At 32.3% G+C, this 20,239-nt stretch overlaps 2 protein-coding genes across 2 annotated transcripts; both read right to left on the bottom strand.

Annotated features, from left to right (window-relative positions):
* Window positions 1–824: 824 nt before the first annotated feature.
* LOC116108940 (uncharacterized protein At1g24485-like) lies at window positions 825–3,817 on the bottom strand. The gene is made up of 8 exons (XM_031395175.1): window positions 3,802–3,817; window positions 2,680–3,211; window positions 2,122–2,600; window positions 1,886–2,018; window positions 1,723–1,791; window positions 1,555–1,626; window positions 1,304–1,375; window positions 825–1,215 (listed from the first exon to the last, which is right to left on the bottom strand). Exons 1-8 carry the CDS (start codon window positions 3,815–3,817, stop codon window positions 825–827), a joined length of 1,764 nt encoding a protein of 587 aa, XP_031251035.1.
* An 8,158-nt stretch (window positions 3,818–11,975) lies between these two features.
* Window positions 11,976–13,802, bottom strand: LOC116109032 (transcription factor MYB52-like). Its single transcript, XM_031395284.1, has 4 exons — window positions 13,503–13,802; window positions 13,336–13,348; window positions 12,678–13,123; window positions 11,976–12,593 (listed from the first exon to the last, which is right to left on the bottom strand). Exons 1-4 carry the CDS (start codon window positions 13,615–13,617, stop codon window positions 12,421–12,423), a joined length of 747 nt encoding a protein of 248 aa, XP_031251144.1. The 5' UTR covers window positions 13,618–13,802; the 3' UTR covers window positions 11,976–12,420.
* Between the last annotated feature and the right edge of the window lie 6,437 nt (window positions 13,803–20,239).

Genomic DNA, 20,239 nt, shown 5'->3' with positions numbered 1-20,239 from the left:
CACAAAATTTAGGTAACAAAAAAAGTTTCAGATATAAAACAAAGTGGGTATACATAACTTCGTTTATTGGATGAAAAATATAAAACGTATAATAAATATACGATAAATGTATTGATAGATGATTACCACAAAGGAGTGATTGAAGCCAGAAGCAAAAGAGCTACCAGAATAAATTAAGATGTATACTCATCTTGATTTGAGCTTTGCTAAGATAGCAAGTTTTATTATCTATCTATATATATATATATATTATATAGATATATATATATATATATATATATATATATAAGCCTTTACTTAATTATTTATGACTTTGTCTTAATTAATTTCATTAATTGTAAATTATCATCTAATTGCAATTAATGCCAGTTTATTAATTACCAGGAGCCAACGACATATTCCCATCCAGGTTTAGTGAAATTCAAAGTTGATACACCTAATTACATTTATTCCAGATTCATACTCTTAAACTAAAGTAACACCGTTTCTTTTATTTTAACAGATTCTCGACTTTTCACGTAATGTGGGATACGGTAACACACTAAACTGCGCTAGCGCTTTCTTTGGTCAAGAAAGTGTCGAATTTATCAAAATAGTCACGTTAGCAGCATTTAGCTAGCGGTTTTTGGCTTTTTTAGCCGATTCTGAAGTCCAAAATACTTTCTAGACTACCATGGACTCCCACAATCTCCTCTACAAAACTCATAATTCACTTGCCAACCTCATTTACCGTTTTTGACACTTTTAACAATCACTAACGGTTTAGTTTAAGGGTGAGAATATGAAACAAATGCTATCAGGGGTAAAAATGAAGTAATGAACAACTAAAACCTCCCAATTAGTACAGAAAGTGATACAAGAAGTTGAATTAAGACTCCCAATGTCATGGCCAGTTTGTTATTTACTATGAAATCGCTTGTATTTTGGAAAGCAAGAGGAGGCGTCTCATTTTCGGTTGAGCTTGGGGTTGGGGGCGTTTCAACTTGCTTTGTCGCGGTTGTTGTTGGGCTTGGGCCTTTATTAGTTGGGCTGGGTGTTGTTGGGTTAGTTGTCGGGCTTGTTTTGGGTGTTGCTGGACTCTTCCTAGTTGGGCTGGTCAGGCTGGGTGAGGGGGCTGGTAGGTCCGGAGTTGGTGGGCTTGAAGGGCTACTTGTCTGACTGGATTTGGGTGGGCTTGCAGGACAAGAGGTTGCATTTAAACAATTGCCAGTCACCCTGTAAATCAAAAAGAAAAATGTAAATAAAATCATACACATTGAATTTATAATTACTAAAATAACAGTGAAAAATAATGTGAACTTACAATAATTTCAACTTTTTATTCTTTAACAGTGAGCTGGGAATAGGTCCAGTGAATCTATTATTTGACAAATTCCTGCAAAGTAAAATGAAATAAATATCTTGCAAATTGCAATAGGTTACACGAATAATTTCACAAAAAAGAAAATTTCTTAACGATAGGTTAAAATAAAATAAATAATTTTCTGAATTTCACAATCCTTTAATAATGAATTTTGAAACTATACAACAAAAAATATGTCAATTAAATCTTACAATAGTGCTAGATTCGGGAAGGTGCCAAGGAAATCAGGAATAGATCCATCTAAATTGTTATCACTCAGATCACTGCATTCAATAGAGAAAAACACAACATAAAATTAGAAAATATGAACCAAAAAAAATCTTGAAAATTCATGATTATGTATAGGCTAATTTACTCACATTGTTTGAAGAGCATCCATGGAACTGAAATCAGGAACTGAACCAGCCAGATCATACCCACTGAGATTCCTGTTCATTTAAAAATAAAAAAATAATAACAATTAATAGAATGTAAGCATAAGGGGATAAATTTTGTTTCTTTTTTATAACAGGTTTTACTTACACTGCTGTTACGCGAGGCATGTCATCAGAATTACAGTCAATCCAATCCCATGAATATGGAGATGGAAGACAAGGATCTCCACTCCATCCCTTTAACACCTCAAATCCATTTTGCAGCAATCCTAATCCTACCACTGAATTACAGCATAAACAAAACAAAACAAAACAAAAATAACATTTAGATCATAATCAGAAGAAATAATATCCCAAAATTAAATAATGAAGTTAGAAGCAAACCATCCTTAGCATTAGTTCCATTGGTTAGTTCACCACTCAGAGTATAAACTTCCATTGCATTAATGAGAGGAGGAAGAGTGGAGTCATCATCAGCCAGGAGGGAAATTTGGTTGCTAGCAGAAGCAATTCTGTTAGCAATATAAACTTCAGAGGCACCTCCAAAAGTCGGGACAATGGAGGCCGAAACAGCCTTGCTATCGATGAACAATTTGAAGGATCTCTTCTGACCGCTGCCGAGCTGAGTTACTTCAGAGAAGTAGGTCGCCATGAAGAAGGGAGTCGGCTTTTCAGGAAGTTTTGTGATTATATTTATCCCTATCAAAGTGCTTGAAGAAGTTACAGCATTTTGTAGCACCAATGGTGGAGGATTGTCAGGTGGTGTAGTTACTTTAATGGAGGATGCTTCATTTGAGACTGTTGTTAATCCAAATGCTCCTGTTGCTGCTTCCCAGATTCTATCGTAAGGATCAACTGGATACCTAATATGTTACACCATGAAATTTTTGTTATTGGACCCGAGACTTACTTCAGAGTAGACAAGTGATAGACTATATATACCTGATATTGGTTTCATTTGCACCAAGAGCTGCCCTCACCACAAGAAGCAAAGCAAAATTCGGAGGAACACTGCCATACATATTGGCATCCAAGCTTCTGATTTCCAATGCAGATATAAAAGGAAGCTGACCAGGGTGAGTTTGAGCAACACAGATGCTCGTGAAATTTCTCTTCACAACATAAATTGCTTCGTGAGAAATGACTCTAAAAGTGGTACTTGTGTTCACTGTTGCCCAAAAATTGCCATCGAATTGAAGATCAAACGTTGGAGGAGACAATTTGCCATCGTAATTGTCATAGTTGAAACTTGCTCGAACAAGAACTCTTTCTCCTTCATCCACTTTGATTGTGTAGCAGCTTTTCTTCTGCCCTGTGGGGAAGACTCTTAAAGTACTCATCGGATATGCCTCTGAACTGCTGAACTGCACCACTTTTGACTCTCCGTTTTGAATGTAGGCGTCGTCTCCTACCCATTCTATTGAATTTTCGTCTGTGTAAGACTCAGAAGACCCGCAATCGATGCTTAAGAATACTGTACATTGATCGTGTCATGTAACGAAGAAAATCATTAATAAAGAGTTCTTGACAGAATACACGTATGTAGTTTTAGATGAGACGAATGTATCATGGTCTAGATAAAAGAATTACAGATTCAAAAAGAGAAATATATCCATACATGAACTCATATATATAACGTCTTGAAATTTTCACAATCTAAATCTAAGTTTTATTATGTCAAAAGAGAAAACATCTCATTTAAGAAGCTACAAAATTTAGATAACAAAAAAACTTGTTTCAGATATAAAACAAAAGTGTGTATACATAACTTCGTTTATTGGATGAAAATATAGAAAACGTATAATAAATATATGATAAATGTATTGATAGATGATTACCACAAAGAGAGTGATCGAATGCCAAAGAAGCAAAAAGGGCTACCAGAATTAACTTAAGATGTATACTCATCTTGATTTGAGCTTTGCTAAGATTAGCAAGTTTTATTTTCATCTATATGTATATATATAAGCGTTTACTTAATTATTTATGACTTTGTCTTAATTAATTTCATTAATTGTATATATTATCTATCTAATTGCTAATTAATGCCAGTTTATTAATTACCAGGAGCAAACGACATATTCCCACCCGAGGTTTAGTTAAATTCAAAGTTGATACACCTAATTGCATTTATTCCAGATTCATACTCTTAAACTAAAGTAACACCGTTTCTTTTATTTTAACAGATTCTCAACTTTTCACTGTAGTGTGGCATACGTTAGCACACTAAAGTGCACTTTCTTTGGTCAAGAAGGGGTCAAATTTATCAAAAAGTAGCTCACATTAACAGCATCTACACTAGCGGTTTTTGGCTTTTTCTAGCCGATTCTGAAGTCCAAAATCACTTCCCAGACTACCATTGGACTCCCCACAATCTTCTCTACAAAACTCATAACTTCACTTGCAAACCTCATTTACCGTTTTTGACCACTTTTAACAATCACTAACGATGTTAGTTTAAGGGAGAGAATATGAAATAAATGCTATCAGGGTATCAATTTAGGATTTTGCTAAACTTGGAGTGGGAATATGTTGTTTACTCATTACCCAGAAATCAAGGTTTCCATGTTCGGGTGGCGGCCTTTCAGTTTATTCTTAATTTGACTTTTGATTTTTCATGTCACAAAGAAATTAATTAATCGCATAACATTAAAAGTCAATAGTCCACACATACGATATTAATTAAAATTGCATATTAATTAAGTTTTATAATAGTATTAGTTGACCAGGGACTTCATTAGCTTATTAAAATTAAGGTAAAACCATATAATATTCAATATTAAATTTGTCCGATGATGATTGGAGATAACATAACTTTATATAACTGGTATTTGAATTCTAACTTCGTGCAAGAAAGTGGCTTAGCACACATTTCGTCCAAGTTTTTTCATAAAAATTATAAAGGATTCTTGAAGAAACTTATAAAAATATATATTAATAATCAACTATAATAAAATAATTCATAATTTTTTAGAACTAAATTTATTAATTAATTAGGTCACACCGGCCTTAAACCACTTCTCATTTCTGGTCATCATTAATATATAAGAAGTCAACACAAATTTCAAAACTATTAATTAATTATAATACCCAAAAAATTTAGAGTAAATTAACCCACCCAAGGTTTGGCCTAAAGACACTTTCCCACCCAAAAAGTTTCAAAATGACACTTTCCCACCCACTGTTAAGATCCGTTAGTAAAATATGTTAACTGATATGGTATAATTAGTGTAAAGATGAAAATGACCTTTATTATTTGAATCATAATCCGAATCCGAATCCAAATCCATACACAAACTGAAAAAAATTATAAAAATTATAAAAACTGGAAAAAAAATAGTTGACTGGAATCGTTGGTTGAGTGCGACTCCTGTAATGCTCTCTCTTTAGCTAGTATACTCATAAAATAACAGTAAAACTCACTAAATATATATAAGAAAATATACATGTAGAAGAGTATAAAATAATGGGCTCATAATTAATTTTTCTTTATATACAAATCTTGACATAATGTAATAAAGTCACAAAACATCAACTTGACAGTGTTGCCAAACCCTTCCGCTTCTTGACGTTCTAAGCGACCGCATCTCACCTACTATCTACAAAAACACTAAAAACAACGTGGTGAGTACTAATTGCTCAGTAAGTAAACCTGCTATGTTACTCTTCTCTCTCCGTTGCTTATATTCTGAATTTCTTTCCTTAAGTCACATTTCTCTATTCTTCTCTGTTCTTTCTCTATTCTTTCTCTGTTTTTTTCTCAATTTCTAATTTCTCACTACCCATGATAGTAGGCATGGTATCATGCATAGGTATGATACAAATGCACAAATGCATAGGATGTGCATTTTTTTTTTTCTATTTTCTATTTTCTTATTCTGTTTTTGTTTCTTTTCTCTGTATTTCTTTCTATGCTTCCTTTCTTTCTATTCTTTTCATTCTTTTCTATTCTTTCTTTCTACTCTATTCTTTCTTTTCTTTTCTTTTCTTTTCTTTTCTTTCTTTCTATTCTTTCTATTCTTTCTTTCTTGCCGATCAGACTCGGTTGAGGTATGGATTCAGAACCCTGGTCGTGTGAGTGTATTCTCTAATTCTGGGTACAGTCCTCATTCACATGCACTTCTAACGGACTATATAATTCTTCTTTCTGATTCTGAGGCCGTTCACTAAAGGCAGCGTACATGCGGGGCTAGGTCACTCACAGGTTCCCTATCGCAACAACCTTCTCTTCTCTTATCTTTTTATACTTCTTAAAATAAAATTTCAGATTTGAATTTATTGTTTAATATTTCTCATTTCTTTCTATTTGTTCTTTAACTTGAATGTTCATTAATGCTCTTATGAGTATGTATGCATGTAGATGGGCTCATGCTTATTATTCTTTCTAAATTCACTTGTTTGAATGCAATAATGTAATATGGAATGTGAACATGTCATTCTCTACTATCTACCAACTCATCTCAAGATATCAAGTAATCATAATCATTATATGCACTTTTCTTTGACATTTCATCAAACAATTTATATGCACACAAACTCTAAATTGGCTACACTTCTACATATCTTCTAAGCCACCAAAATTTGGAACAAAACTCACTAAGATCAACGTCAAACCTGGCCAGGATTTACACTCCATAAATTCTACTTCAATTCTTCCATAATTCACCTTGATAAAGTGGGCTTGGGTAGAACTCACTCCCAAAAGTTAGCTCAAGGGAAGAGGGAGCCCAATCACTTATATACACCATAACAGCCCACTATTGGGGCGATGTGGGACAAATTCAACTTCTAACACCCTCCCTCACGCTCGGCGTGCAAGGCCGGGATCCAAACCCATCATCGCCCTAACCAAAGAGGGGAGAGAAACAAACGTGGTTCTGATACCATGATAAATTGGGCTTGAGTAGAACTCACTCCCAAAAGCTAGCTCAAGGAATGAGGGAGTCCAATCACTTATATACACCATAACAGCCCACTATTGGGGCGATGTGAGACAAATTCAACTTCTAACACACCCAAACTCTCATCAAACATCAAGTACACAAACACTACTTCTCATGGATAAATTCTAACCATCATTCAACATCTATTCCATCAACAATTCTTTATATATAAGCACATACATGCATAAAGGAAGTTCTCTACAAAATATTATTCCAATCATAACTAGGGTTGGATTTACTTACTTAGATGTGAGCAATCCAACACTTTAGTAGTCTTCCTTGACACAACTCCCTTTCTCTTAAATCCTATGAACACAAATCATAAGAATTCAACAGTTTAAAAATTAAATCTCACATCTTAGTGCAATGATCTTACCTAAGGATGCTTGAGATTGAAATTCCACTAAAAATGAGCCAAAATCTATGAATTTCCTTGAAAAATGATTGAAGAAATTTGAGAGAGCTTGGATGGAAAGTGGCGTGAATGGAAGGGGAAGAATGGCTAGGGTTTCATTCTTGAACTCTTAATATAACAAAATATTACTTATTAGTTTCCTATTTTACCCTTGCACTTTCTATGAAATTTCATCTATGTCCCTTAGTCAATTACCATAATGCCCTCATTTTTATTGCATTCTCCATGAAATTCTATTTCTTTTCACTCCCCACACTTTCAACTAATTATGAGTGAAAAGACCATTTTACCCCTAATGAAGTTTTAAGAAATTTTCTTCACACTTGTTTAAGATAACTTTAACAAAATCCAACTAAGGGTATTAGGGCATAAGTAAAGCTACGTACCTCGATATAGGCATTACAACTCTGACCGAACCGTACTTGGTCGGGTGCGAATAAGTCGGAATCGCACCCAACCTTCTCACCACATTCTTCTCACACAAATCAATACACAAAATCTCCACTCTTATCCAAATCAACACACAGCATCATCACCCTTATCAAAACCAATCTAAAAACACCAACAAAATTACACCAATTGGCCAAAATCAACCAAGCACGATTTCGACTAAATCGCATCGGACCAAATCAATGCGGTTATTAAATCTATGCCCACCGTTTCTTGTTGAGGAGAAGAGATGTTACTTAGCAGTAGTATGGCTGTAGGAGCAGTTGCAAAGGTGGAGAGAGGCACGGTTGTTAGAGAGAACAATGGTAAAAAGGCAACCGCGTGGCGCAATTGTTAGAGAACAACAACAGTGACTAGAAAATAGGGAAAGCTTCCTTCTTTCCCGATCACTTTATTTTGCTATGCAAATGAGGCTGAAATAGACGTAGTTAGCATAGTGGCTTCTCTAATGTGACAAGGACGAGGGTAGGGAGAGATCTTTGATGGTGGTGTGATTGATTGCCCGCATGACAGCGTGGATGCAAGCCGCACAACACGAAGCAAGCAGTTGCAGAACACATCAGAATCAGACAGAGACAAGGCCGGTGCAACAGAATGGAGGTGGGGTGGGGAAGAAAGGTAAAAGGGTTTGATTAGGGTTTTTTTTTTTTTTTTTTTTTCTAAGTTGATATATGGATAAAATGACATAACTACCCTTTGACTTCTTTTGAATTTATCATTTTACCCTTCTTCAGTTAAAGTTAATTGTAGGTGGGTAAGAAAGTGTCATTTTGAAACTTGTCGAGTGGGAAAGTATCTTTTAGGCAAAACCTTGGTGGGAAAATGTCGTTTGCTCAAAATTTTACTATGGGGTCAAAATACAGTGTTCACTGAATGAGGGGGACAAAGAGCAATTAGGAAATTTCATTCAAAATACAGTGTTCACTGAATGAGGGGGACAAAGAGCAATTAGGAAATTTCATATATGAGGGTCAAAGTTTCAGTTCATAAAATGAGGGGGAAAAAAAAAAAAAAAAAAAAAAAATTTGTAGTGACTCAGTTTATTATTATTATTTTTTTTAATTTTATAAAAATAGGGGGGGCGATGTGGCCATGGATTAGCTCCACCTGTGGATCAATGCACCACAGGAATATTGCTACTCCAATGACCTTTCCACCGGCACAGATAAAATTCTGTCGACATATTGTAAATACCCGACACTTATTAGTGTCATTATACATGCAAAGGCTATCGAAAAATGATGGAAGAACCTAAAATAATCAACCAAATTTTCTGTTATAAACCACACCAATAATGAATACAAAACAAAAATAAATTTTGACTCAAACCCTTATATTTTCTCATCTAGTGAAATATACCTCCATCTAGTTATATGCATGTGGTTATTGGTATATAGAAAATTTTCCAAGGGTTTTTAATTTAGACAGTTTCTTTGTTGTGTACATAACGATTTATTTATTTATTTTAATAAATAAATAATAATAATAATAATAATTAAGAATCTGATTCATCTTTTAAATTATACAATATTCATTTGGTTGTTTGCGTAAATTTATGAGTGAAACATAACCATCAAGTTGATCACAAAGTCATAACGAAAGAGGATGCTAATTGCTAAGTACATTGTTGGTGAGTCTCAAACCAATCACAAAGGACTTGATTCATTGGTTAATTAACAGAGCAATTATCTGAAATGGTGTGATAGATTGCAACATAAGAGAGTAAAAATCGGGTTGTCTAGCTAACTACACATTGGGTTTGGTTTACAAAGTTTCTACAGGAATCCTAAGTATAGAGAACCCATTTGTTTATTATTTCATATCATACTCCAATAGTTTTTCTAGGGTTACTATTAATTGATCGACACTTCTATTAATAAATCAAAGGAAAAGTGGCAAAAATTCATTTGTATAATAACAGACACCTTTATCAGTTGAATGACACCTTTTTACTAAAAAAATATATGTTAATGATAAAAAAGTGTAAAAACAATGTTGTTTATTGAATAGAATTATTGTTGGTTAGAGAACAAAATTTCTTCTAAGCGTGTTATTAAATTAATTTATTTAACACATCCTAAATATTTTAGCGTAGTTAGTAGGACCTAGCCCTTGACTTGATGCATACAGACCTTATCCCTTAATAATAATAATTATTGTTATGTAACCAGAAAATTCATTTAACTTAAATTGCATGCCTTAAACATGCCTTAATTTCAATAACAAACTTATAAGTAATTTAAGTCAACTTAAAGTTACCTAATCTTATGATTATTCAAAGAATTATTAGATGCATATTTTGATCAAACAGGCTTAAATGTGTACTTTTCATCCCAATGATGTAAAGGGTTTGTTAATTAGAACAATCTAGTTTAGAACTTTCAACATTATTATTTTTTTTTTATTTAATTTACTTTTGATATTATTTGTATATAAGACATCTTTGTTAATGTACTGCAAGAAAATTGTAATATCCCGACTACTCAAATTTCGCCGTAGGCAAAAATTATTGGAATAGAAAAATCACTTTCGACGTCAAATGACATTGTTCTTCAATTAAAAACTTCCGACATTTCTCTACTCAACATCTCTTAATACTATTAGATTAAGAAAGATAAACAACGAACAAATAGTATCAAAACATTAAGTTAAATATTTAACACAATACAATAAACTTTGGTGTATAGTAAATGAAGTAGAGAGACTTAAATTTCATATTTGCCATAGATAACAAAATCTTTTGTTGCTTTTAGGTTCAGATCCTCAAATGGGATTAAAGAATAAAAAAAAAGTTGAAAATGAAGGAAAACAAATTAACTTGAATTTCTCCTTAAATTTAGATGGATGTATCTAGACAAAAAATAACATTACAAGTATATATCGCCATCATTCATATCATATCTCTAGCTAGTTCTTATTGTCACATGATGTAAATATACTAATAGATGAAAATTATATCATAGGCATAGTCTATATTCTTACAAAATTCAGATTTGAAACCTTATATTATACATATGATATAAGACTATATATCGTAAGATTTAACATCTGGGTCTTGACTTTATACACTATTATAAGAGTCAAGTCTTTACAAATATTATAATTTTGAAATGAAATTTGCAAGAATATATCCCTTTGGTTTGTAATCCAAACATAATTTTAAAAACTAAAATCTAATTAAAATAATTGCATATATCTTAATATATCTTTTTAATATATGAATAATTATTATCTAAAAACTGTTTTCCAATTAAAAAAGAAAAAAGAAACAATTATATAAAACCGAGACCTATTTTAGGATTATATCGAAAACCCGTTTCTAAACACTTTAACTATTTATAAAATTTCTTGTATTCCTTCTTTGTATTCAAAGAAAAATTGTATTGAAATTTTATATTTAAGATTGATCTTGAGAGTAAATACATATAGGTAAAATAAACTAATTAATAATATCAAAAACCGCATTAAGAATGTGATAAGCATGGGACAATTAACGAACGGATGAAGATCATTAATCACTAAGAAAGAGCATAATTAAAAGCATGACGAATTAAGGAAAGTATTTAGTAAAATAATAAGTGAAATTTCAAGAAGTAAATTGGGTCGGGACAGATGTATTTGGTTGTTATAAGTCCTGTCAAGATCATGCTTCTTTACCATAAAAAAAATACACGTCACATTGAAAGATTATCTTAAATTTCATTATTATTATTCTTGTTGGTGGCTAAACTTATTTATATTGCTGACGGCTTTCAATGCTCAGCAATTATATCTTCATTTGACGCATTTTCATTCAGGATAATCTCCTCATATTAAACTCGATTTAATCGTTTTTTAATTAAACCTGCATTGAAATTTGACTTCAAAAACTTTGTAATAGCAACTCTAAAATATAAAATTATAAGGCTGCATGGCCAGCAAGATGCTATCAGAAATGAAATAATTTCCAACTTCAATGCATTTCCATAAACTCATCAAAATTAATTTAGGTAAAGGAGACTTTCGATGTTAATATATTGTAAATAACAATAAACTTACAATATTAAATGACAAATTTATATTATTATTATGAGTTATAAGATTAAACTTATTAAAATTTTGGGAGCCAAATCCATTAGTTTTTGGAGAAAATAACCAATTAATAATTAAACATGCATCAAACCTTCATAAAGCAAAGATTACTATATATATATATATATATATAGAACAGAAAATTAATTACTTATAAGCAAGATAAAAAAGAAGAGATGATTGTGTAATTAAATTAATCTGTATGTATGGTATAATAATATTGACATAAGAGTATGATTTTTAGACCTAGATCGTTTACTGATATCAATTAACACTAAATAAACGATATCATCTGTAAAAGAGATGGATTATATATATATATATAATGATGCTATTAATAATGCATGAAAATTTATGTAGATGAAAGATTATTTCAAGAGACACAAAGAGATTAATTAATGTTTGAACTACAAATAAAAATTCCTGAATCCTCAGCTTGGCATTCTTGGATTAAAGCCTCGGTTTTACAATACAACACAACACAACACAGCTTATTCTTCTTCTTAATTACTCTATGCATAATTCTAGCTACATGTAATTAATTAATAACATAAACATAACATAACATAACATAACATATAATAATATAATATATAATATCTTCATCTTCTTGTTTAAATATTTGTTCCTCTGTCACATTCTCATAACTAAATAAATGTTTCATTTTGTAGTTAGTTATATACTTCATACGTACGTGTGTAAGTTGGTTTCTTTTCCAGTGGCATGTCATCTTCTTCTTCTTCTTCTTGTTCTTCCTCTCCAAACAAACTTCACCATCAAAATTCATAATCTAGCTATGAACTATTAAGCTCCTCCTACCGATAAGAAATCGATAAATTGCCCGCTTCGTTGCTGCTCTCTCGCTTCTTGATCGACTTCCTCATCGTCCCTTTTCGCATTATCTATCACTTCACTCTTCGTTGAATCCGTATTCACTTGAAGAAAATCGTAGAACTCCACCCGTTGGTTCTTATTATCTGCAACAAATTCAGTGATATAGATAAAATATTCGTTCATAATCTACCGTTGTAAAACTGATTTTGATAATGATAAGTAATTACCTTTATTCATGGTAATACAATGACTTGTGTTTTCGCCCTCGGCTTCTCTGAAAACTTGTATAGGATAATACTGATGATGGTGATGAAGATTCTGAGCAAAATTGTAGTGAGTTTTCGCGCAATAGGATTCGACAAACGAAGCGAGATTCTTCGCCGTCGAGTCACAGGAGGTAATGATATCTGGTTTTGAAGGTGATTTCTGGTCATTATTTAGGAGAGTTTGAGCGGCTCTTTTGGCGTAAAGTCTCGATCTTTCTCTGCATCTTCGAGCCATGATGACATGCCAATGGTTCTTCACTGCATTATCAGTTCGTCCAGGGAACAATCTCGCGATTACGGCCCATCGATTTCCATGGATCCGATGAGAAGCTAAAAGCCGCTCTTCTTCTTCTTCTGTAAAAGGGCTTCTGTTGATTCTTGGATCCAGTTGATTGAACCATCTCAACCTNGGGTTTTGATTAGTTGGTGTTTACTTTCAAGTTGTTATTTAACTTTTCAAATTAAAATATTTAAATTTATTCTCTTCTTTACTTTATTTGCTTACCATTTTGGTCCAGTTTCTCTTTAATTACTTTGGTCAAGACACTATATGATGCTATATCATCAGTATTCTCTTCTTCTGTTGATTCTTGTATCCAGTTTATTGAACCATCTCAACCTACAACTTTTCCCTGCTGCATCATCACCACATATTAATTAATTACATATTTTGCATGCATATTATAAATAAGTTGACTTTGAATCAAACCCTAGTGGGTTATTTATTAATAAAGATAATTAATGAAAAAAAAAATGGAATGATTTGGATTAAATTTAATTAATTACCTGATCTGCCTTGAAGCTTTTCAGCTATGGCGTTCCAGTTATGAGGGCCATAACGTTCCACCAGCTCTCTAAGTTTTTCATCTTCAGCTGGCCTCCAATGTCCTCTGGTGCACATTTGATCTTCAAGATATGTATATCACACAACGAAATGATTATCAAAACTGCAGAAAACCCTAATTCAAGTCCCCCGCTAATTCTTTCATTGTACTCGACGCCTCTTCAATACTCTTCCGATGATGAAGACGATCGAACTTAAAGATAGCTAGATTAAACTTAACTAGTACTAACTGCACAAAGATCAAAGTATTTCACAATGTTCATCTTCTTCTAATATCATCACCCACCAAGCAAACCCATGTGAATCACTTCAATTTGGAGAGGGTTTCAAGATGTAATTATTTTGCATTTGAGAGTTTGGAAAAACTCTTGCATATTTAAACGAATACAATATCATTCGGAGTACTGAACCTAATAATTAGGGCAGATAAACTGAATGTTTAAGTTTTAGAAAAAAATAATAAAAAAAAAAAACTGAGGCAATGGAAACAAGCCGTTTATTTATCTGTTTATGACCTAAACAAAACATCATGAGGTAAAAACTAAAAACAAAAGGACATTAACCCCATGATTAATATCTGCTAACATAAAAGTTCGGGAAATATTGCTTAAACAGTATTGAACTATGATAATCTGCATTAATTCTAAAGCACTATTCCAGTATTGAGACGTGAGATAGCTGAATAACGGTTTATCTACAACAGGAACGTACTAGACAATCCAACCAATCGGAAGAAATTAAGAAACCTCTCAAAGAAGCCACTCAAGCTTCATATATACGACGACCAAATAACCGGATCATTTTGGTCACTTTAATTGTGTAGTGCACAGCACCAGCTTCACCTTGTTGCACATTAAGAGTGACCCTATCTCCAGGTTTAAGACCTTTATTGCGAGCGAATTGACGCCAACCACCAGTGATTTCAGGCTTGGGATGATTAGGCTTGGGATTATTACCTGAGTTTCTTTTGGCCAAACGAAAGTTGTACCGTATTCCGTCTGAGTCTGTAACCATAAAATGAGCGTAGTTAACACCTTCCGGAAAATGAAAACGATTGAAAGCCTTCATAGGTAAAGCCAATCTGCATGTTATGTCTGTGGGGGATAAAACCTTGGAGAAAACCTGCGCCATTCGTGATCAACAAAGAATATTATCACCTGCTCTGTGAGCCTCTGGGATACCAGGTGAGCATTTTTTATAGGCAAGAGACAGCCGTTGCTAGTCTTTTTTCAAAGAGTATGAGTATGACAGCAGCGGAGCAGCCTCCGTACCTTTAGAAATTAAAAATATTTAAAGTTTTTCTCATCTTCGCTTGATTGATTTGGCCAGTGTTAATTTAATTGTCATTTTGGTCCAATTCACTTTAATTAATTTTTTCATGACAATATATGATGCTCTAAGACCTAATTAGAAACAAAGATTAAAAGTAAAAAAATAAAACAAATAATTGAAAGCTTAATTTTAGAATATTTCACGATGTTTATCTTCAAATATTATCAAATAATTTGTGCTAATTAAAAGCTTTAAATAATCATTTGTGCTAACATTATCAGCCACCTAAATAGCTCATGTCAGTACTCTAAATATTATCATATGACTTGATAGCTTCCATTGATGTTTTGTGGAAAAACTTTGACAATTTGACATTTATGAAATTCGTTGGAGATTTGTGGCGAATCTTTGTCAAACGGTACAGCTCTAGTGAAACTTGAATTAATTAAAATATAATAAAAATAAAAAATAAGAAGAGCTTGGGATCTGCATTAATCTAGATTTCTTTTGCCGGTGCGGTTGAATTGGCGGATTAAGATTCATGCATCAATAAAATAAAACCATGGCCTACACCGATGTATACTGATACACGCATCAATAAAATAAAACCATGGCCCACACCAATGTATATTGATCCAACAGAATTCCCAAAAACACTACAAAAAAAATAAAAATAAAATAAAATAAAATAGCTTTTGACTTCTAGCCAAATTAGATGCGGATAAGAAAATTTAGAGGCTAAAAGTCTTACGCATCTAAATTGCAAAATCACTTTCTCGTAGAAAACTATTAAGTAAATATTTCAATTGACATGAATCTTAATCTGTCACTTCAATTCTTATGTTTCCCAATGGAAGCCGGCACTTCCCAAGCTCTTTTTATTTTTATTTTATTTTGTTTTTTTGAATGCCGTATAAAAGGCAACCAGGAGAATACTATTTTGATATGAAAAGTTGAAGTGAGCTTAGAAGTTATAATAATGCTACAGACTCGAAAGTTTACATCGAATTTGAGTAATACTATTCATCATATATGTGATTTGAGTTTCTACATGATTAATTAATGCTTTCTTTTTCTTGCATTTTCTTTCAGAAAGTTTTATCACCTCTAATTACTTGAATAACAAAGTAAAAAGATCATGATCCTCATCTACAATGTCAGCAGTGTTGCTATAAAGCATATTGGCTTCATTTGGTTCACAATCGGGTGTTTTTGGGAAAAGTTTTCTGAAAAAAGTTAAAAAAAAGTTGAATTGGGCAGGTATTACGATGTAGGATTTATAAATTAATAAAATACCCCCTATATTTATTTATTTACAAAACACCCCCTATAATAAAATCTTAAAAGTTAACAAAAACACCCCCAACCCAATGTCAAATACGGACAGCCGGCCACCACCGCCGGAGGGTGGCCGGGTTCACCGTATTGGCGCATGACCGGCTGGATCTTNTAAAGCTTATAAGCTAGTTTGACTAACAACTAACTTATAAGCTTAGAGAAACACCCCTTAAGTAATACGTAATTAATTTATTATGTTGAAAACCTCTTTTCTTTTTTCTATCATTCTCTTTTATAGATAATATATTTCCAAATCGACGATGATTCATATCTGAGATTTTTTTATTTTATTTTCATGAAAAATAATCTAAAATGCATGGAAGAAAAGATCATCCATGCATTTGAGTTTTAGACGTATTATTCAAGAGATCATGAGTTCAAATTCCTTCTCGATTGCTAATAAAGGTAGACATTAGAACTCTTATCTAACCGGTAGTTTCAGGATCTTGGAGGATTAGTTAAAATGCACATAAACTAACTCAAACACTCCGGTCATCAAACAAAAAAAAAATACTAATAATAAGAGAGAGAGAGAGAGAGAGAAAACTAATAAATAGATATATTTCCAAACATGAAAGTGGTGGCAAACTTTTATTTTTGTTGGAGCAAAATGACACATGATTTTAATGGTTTTGAAAATTGATTAAGGGTAATGATGAAATTAAGAAATAATTATTTAAAAGTAATGCTTAATATTTACTTCTCAATCTAGAAAACAAAAAAATTATAACAAATTAATGCACAACTTTTTGTACTCAAGACAAATAAAACAAACCGTCCTCAACAAATTGAAAAGGACTTTGCTAAGAATCTTTACAACAAAGATGAAATCAAAATTCAAAGAGAAATTTAAATTTGATCTTAATGTGAACGAGTTCAATCTCAAAACTTTATGTGAACTTCAAAAAGAGATATTAACTACGACAAATTAACCATAATAACCGACATTTTAGACTCTAATTTGTAGTCAAAAAAAACTGTTCTTCATTTCATTGAAGGGATTTGATTGATTAAGAAATCTCAGGTATAAATGCTCCTTAATTTTCTCATTTCTTTCTTTAAATCATTCTTTGGGTGAAAATGAATGCCATTTTCCAAAAAAATTGCCAGAATTTTATGTATGTGGCACTCGTATATGAAAATTCTCTTGGGTTTTGAAATTTAATCAAAACCCACCTTTAATACAATTCTAAAATAGTGATAAACTTCATTGAAATTCTTCTTATATTTTGATAATTTGGAAATATAACAAGAATTATTATTATTATCCCATTATTAAAAGAAAAAAAAAATTAAAATTTTAATTACACATATCTTCAGATATTCCCAACATAAACTCATTAGCTTACTACTTTTAATTGAAAATAAAATATAATGGAAACAAAAAATAATAATTTCCAACAGTCCAATAAAACATGTATTTAAAAGCTTGCAAAAATAAACCTTTACTATGAAAAATTGGGTTTGAAATTACATATAATATTCAAAATTCTATTTTGATGATAATTAAGTAAATATGCCTTTCGGCTTAATCTTAGGCCCTAACTCGTCCTCCATGGCCAAACCTTATGAAGGAACTATTAGGTATTTAGGGCATTTGATTCTCATCGATGTTTGTGTTACTAAAGACGACATTAACCGCTTTGTCCACCACCGACTTCTGTCGGCACCATGCTTTGGGGGGTTAAAATCAATAATTCCCACCTTATTGTTTGTTATACATAATATATAATAAGAAAAAGAAAAGTGTTAAGGTGGGAAGACTTTTGGAAAATAAAAAATAAAAACATGAGTCTTGGTTTGACCGTTGGCCTACCATCGTCCATACCAAGAGTTGGAGAAATTGCTTGTTATAAAAGTAGTAAGAGATAGCCATCTCTCATCTTTCACCCACCAAATTTCTCAAGCTCTTTCCCTTCCGCAGCCATCTTTCCTTCATATTGATAACTGTCACTGCTAACCCAACCGTTTTCTTCAACTGTCAAACAAATTTTTTTCTATTTTCAAACCCATAAAAATTTCATTTCATTTCATTGTTAATAAGATTCAATGGATTCAGCCCTAATTATTGCCTTAATTAGTATATATACACTAGTCGATGGATGGTTCGATCTGATGTGATAATCCTATCCGCCCTTAATCTGATGAGGGATCGAATCACTTGATACTATTTATTCAAAAAACGCTAATAAATCAAGACCCAACTCATTTCTATCCGATTGTTTCAAGTAGTCACATTACAGGTTGACTAACAATTTGACTGACTATTCTAACTGTTAAAAAGGTTTCATGTAATAGAGTTCTCTCTTGACTGTTCACCTGTTTTACCTACTTTATATCTAAGACTTCCCAACAGTTAGTTTTATTTCTATAAGAGCTTCAAATTCTCCCAACAGTTGTAAATTCAAAACAATGACCATATAATAATAGGATTTCTTGTAAATGAATGCTAATCCTCAAAATATAATTCTAAAGTTTGATTTTTCTTTCTGGGCAAACAAAACTAACACCTGCAAGAATGTACTTCAAAAGTTGAATGTTGTTATGAACTAATCTACCTACCGAACATGAAGACAATTCTTAGCTAACTATTTTGCATACAGTGACTGATTTTTCTTTCTCGATAAGCTTCTTATTTTTTCTCAGGTTTGACGCCGAGTCACCACATACAATATTGAGGATTTCTGAGGCTAGAAGTTTGTGAATCTTCTCAACTGTAAAACTGCCAGGAACCAACTTATGAACCATTCATATGGATTTCTTTTGCTTCTTAAACTTAACTCAAGAAGAGTACACCTACCTATCAAACTACGATATCTATTTTCTAGGCTATCGCTATCGCCACAATCTTGACACTTGGGAACATAAATGGCAATCAGGATTTTGATTATTAAAACCAAAGAGGCTAATTGGTTGTGGAAACTAAGAAAAAATCATTAAGGAAAAAATCTGCTTTGAGTGAAACTCACTTTAGAGGTTGTGGGAGATATTAGGTAGAAGACAGAGATGTTAATGTCAAAACTGTTGGCATGGACACATTCCTTTAAATGGGGATTTTTATACTAACCTTGATGGAATATAACACCTTTACATCACATACAACTAAATGACTTCTAAAATATGCCTCAACCTTCAAGTATCAAAGGATATAATTCTATTCTAAATGAGAATATAATATATTATCTGACCTTTTTCTAATAACAACATGACTTAACAATACGAAAAAAATTAAAAAAAAAAAAAAAAAGTGCAGCATGATAACGATAGCTAACTAAGCATCTATCTCAATTTGCAATTAAAATATAGAGAGTCCACTATGATATTGATCTTCTAGTTGAAGAAAAAGAAAAACTATCTTTACGGTAGTAAAAAATTCTATCAATAGCAAGAAGAAGAAATGCACTACAAAACCATTTCTTTCGGCTAAAGTGTCTGATTTATGCAATGAGCTCCCAAAGTTCAATATGATTGTTATGTTTAGTCATGTTAGAATTTGACCGATGGGAAGCCTAGGTCCATATAACAACCTGCTTGCCTAGAATCATAGGGAAAATTAAAGAGAATTTTCAACACTACTCGCAAGTGGGAAAGAATTCACCAGCTAAGCCACTAATATGCCGACAAGTTCACCTCCTAATACAAATTTCTCGAGACTAAATAGACAAATTCCATGCCACGGTGTATTCCACAAAGCTAAAGTTATTGTATATCACCTTTGCGTGAATATAAAGATATATCGGCAATTCAATCTGTCCTCACAATATCTGATTTCGAATTCACTAGTCAAGAATCAATGATGCTAACGACAAATGGAGTGCCGTAACAAGAATCGACATAATGATGCAAAAGAACTTTTCTTTGTACAATTTTGACAATCAACACAAATAACTAAAAAAATTATATACTGTACTTAATATGTATAACCAATACTTGACAAATACTTGCTGCTTCCTAAACCTGTTCAATATGTTGTTCTGTTAAACGTTCGCGTGTTCATTTGTTTTTGCCTTTTCTATACCTTGACTAGTCATTCCCATAAAACTAAAACATCCTCATTCACATGTATCTA

The sequence above is a fragment of the Pistacia vera genome, unplaced genomic scaffold (assembly GCF_008641045.1).
Source record: "Pistacia vera cultivar Batoury unplaced genomic scaffold, PisVer_v2 Contig570, whole genome shotgun sequence".
NCBI lineage: Eukaryota > Viridiplantae > Streptophyta > Magnoliopsida > Sapindales > Anacardiaceae > Pistacia > Pistacia vera.
Note: the sequence above shows the minus strand (reverse complement) of the source record. Positions and strands in the feature narration are given on the sequence as shown.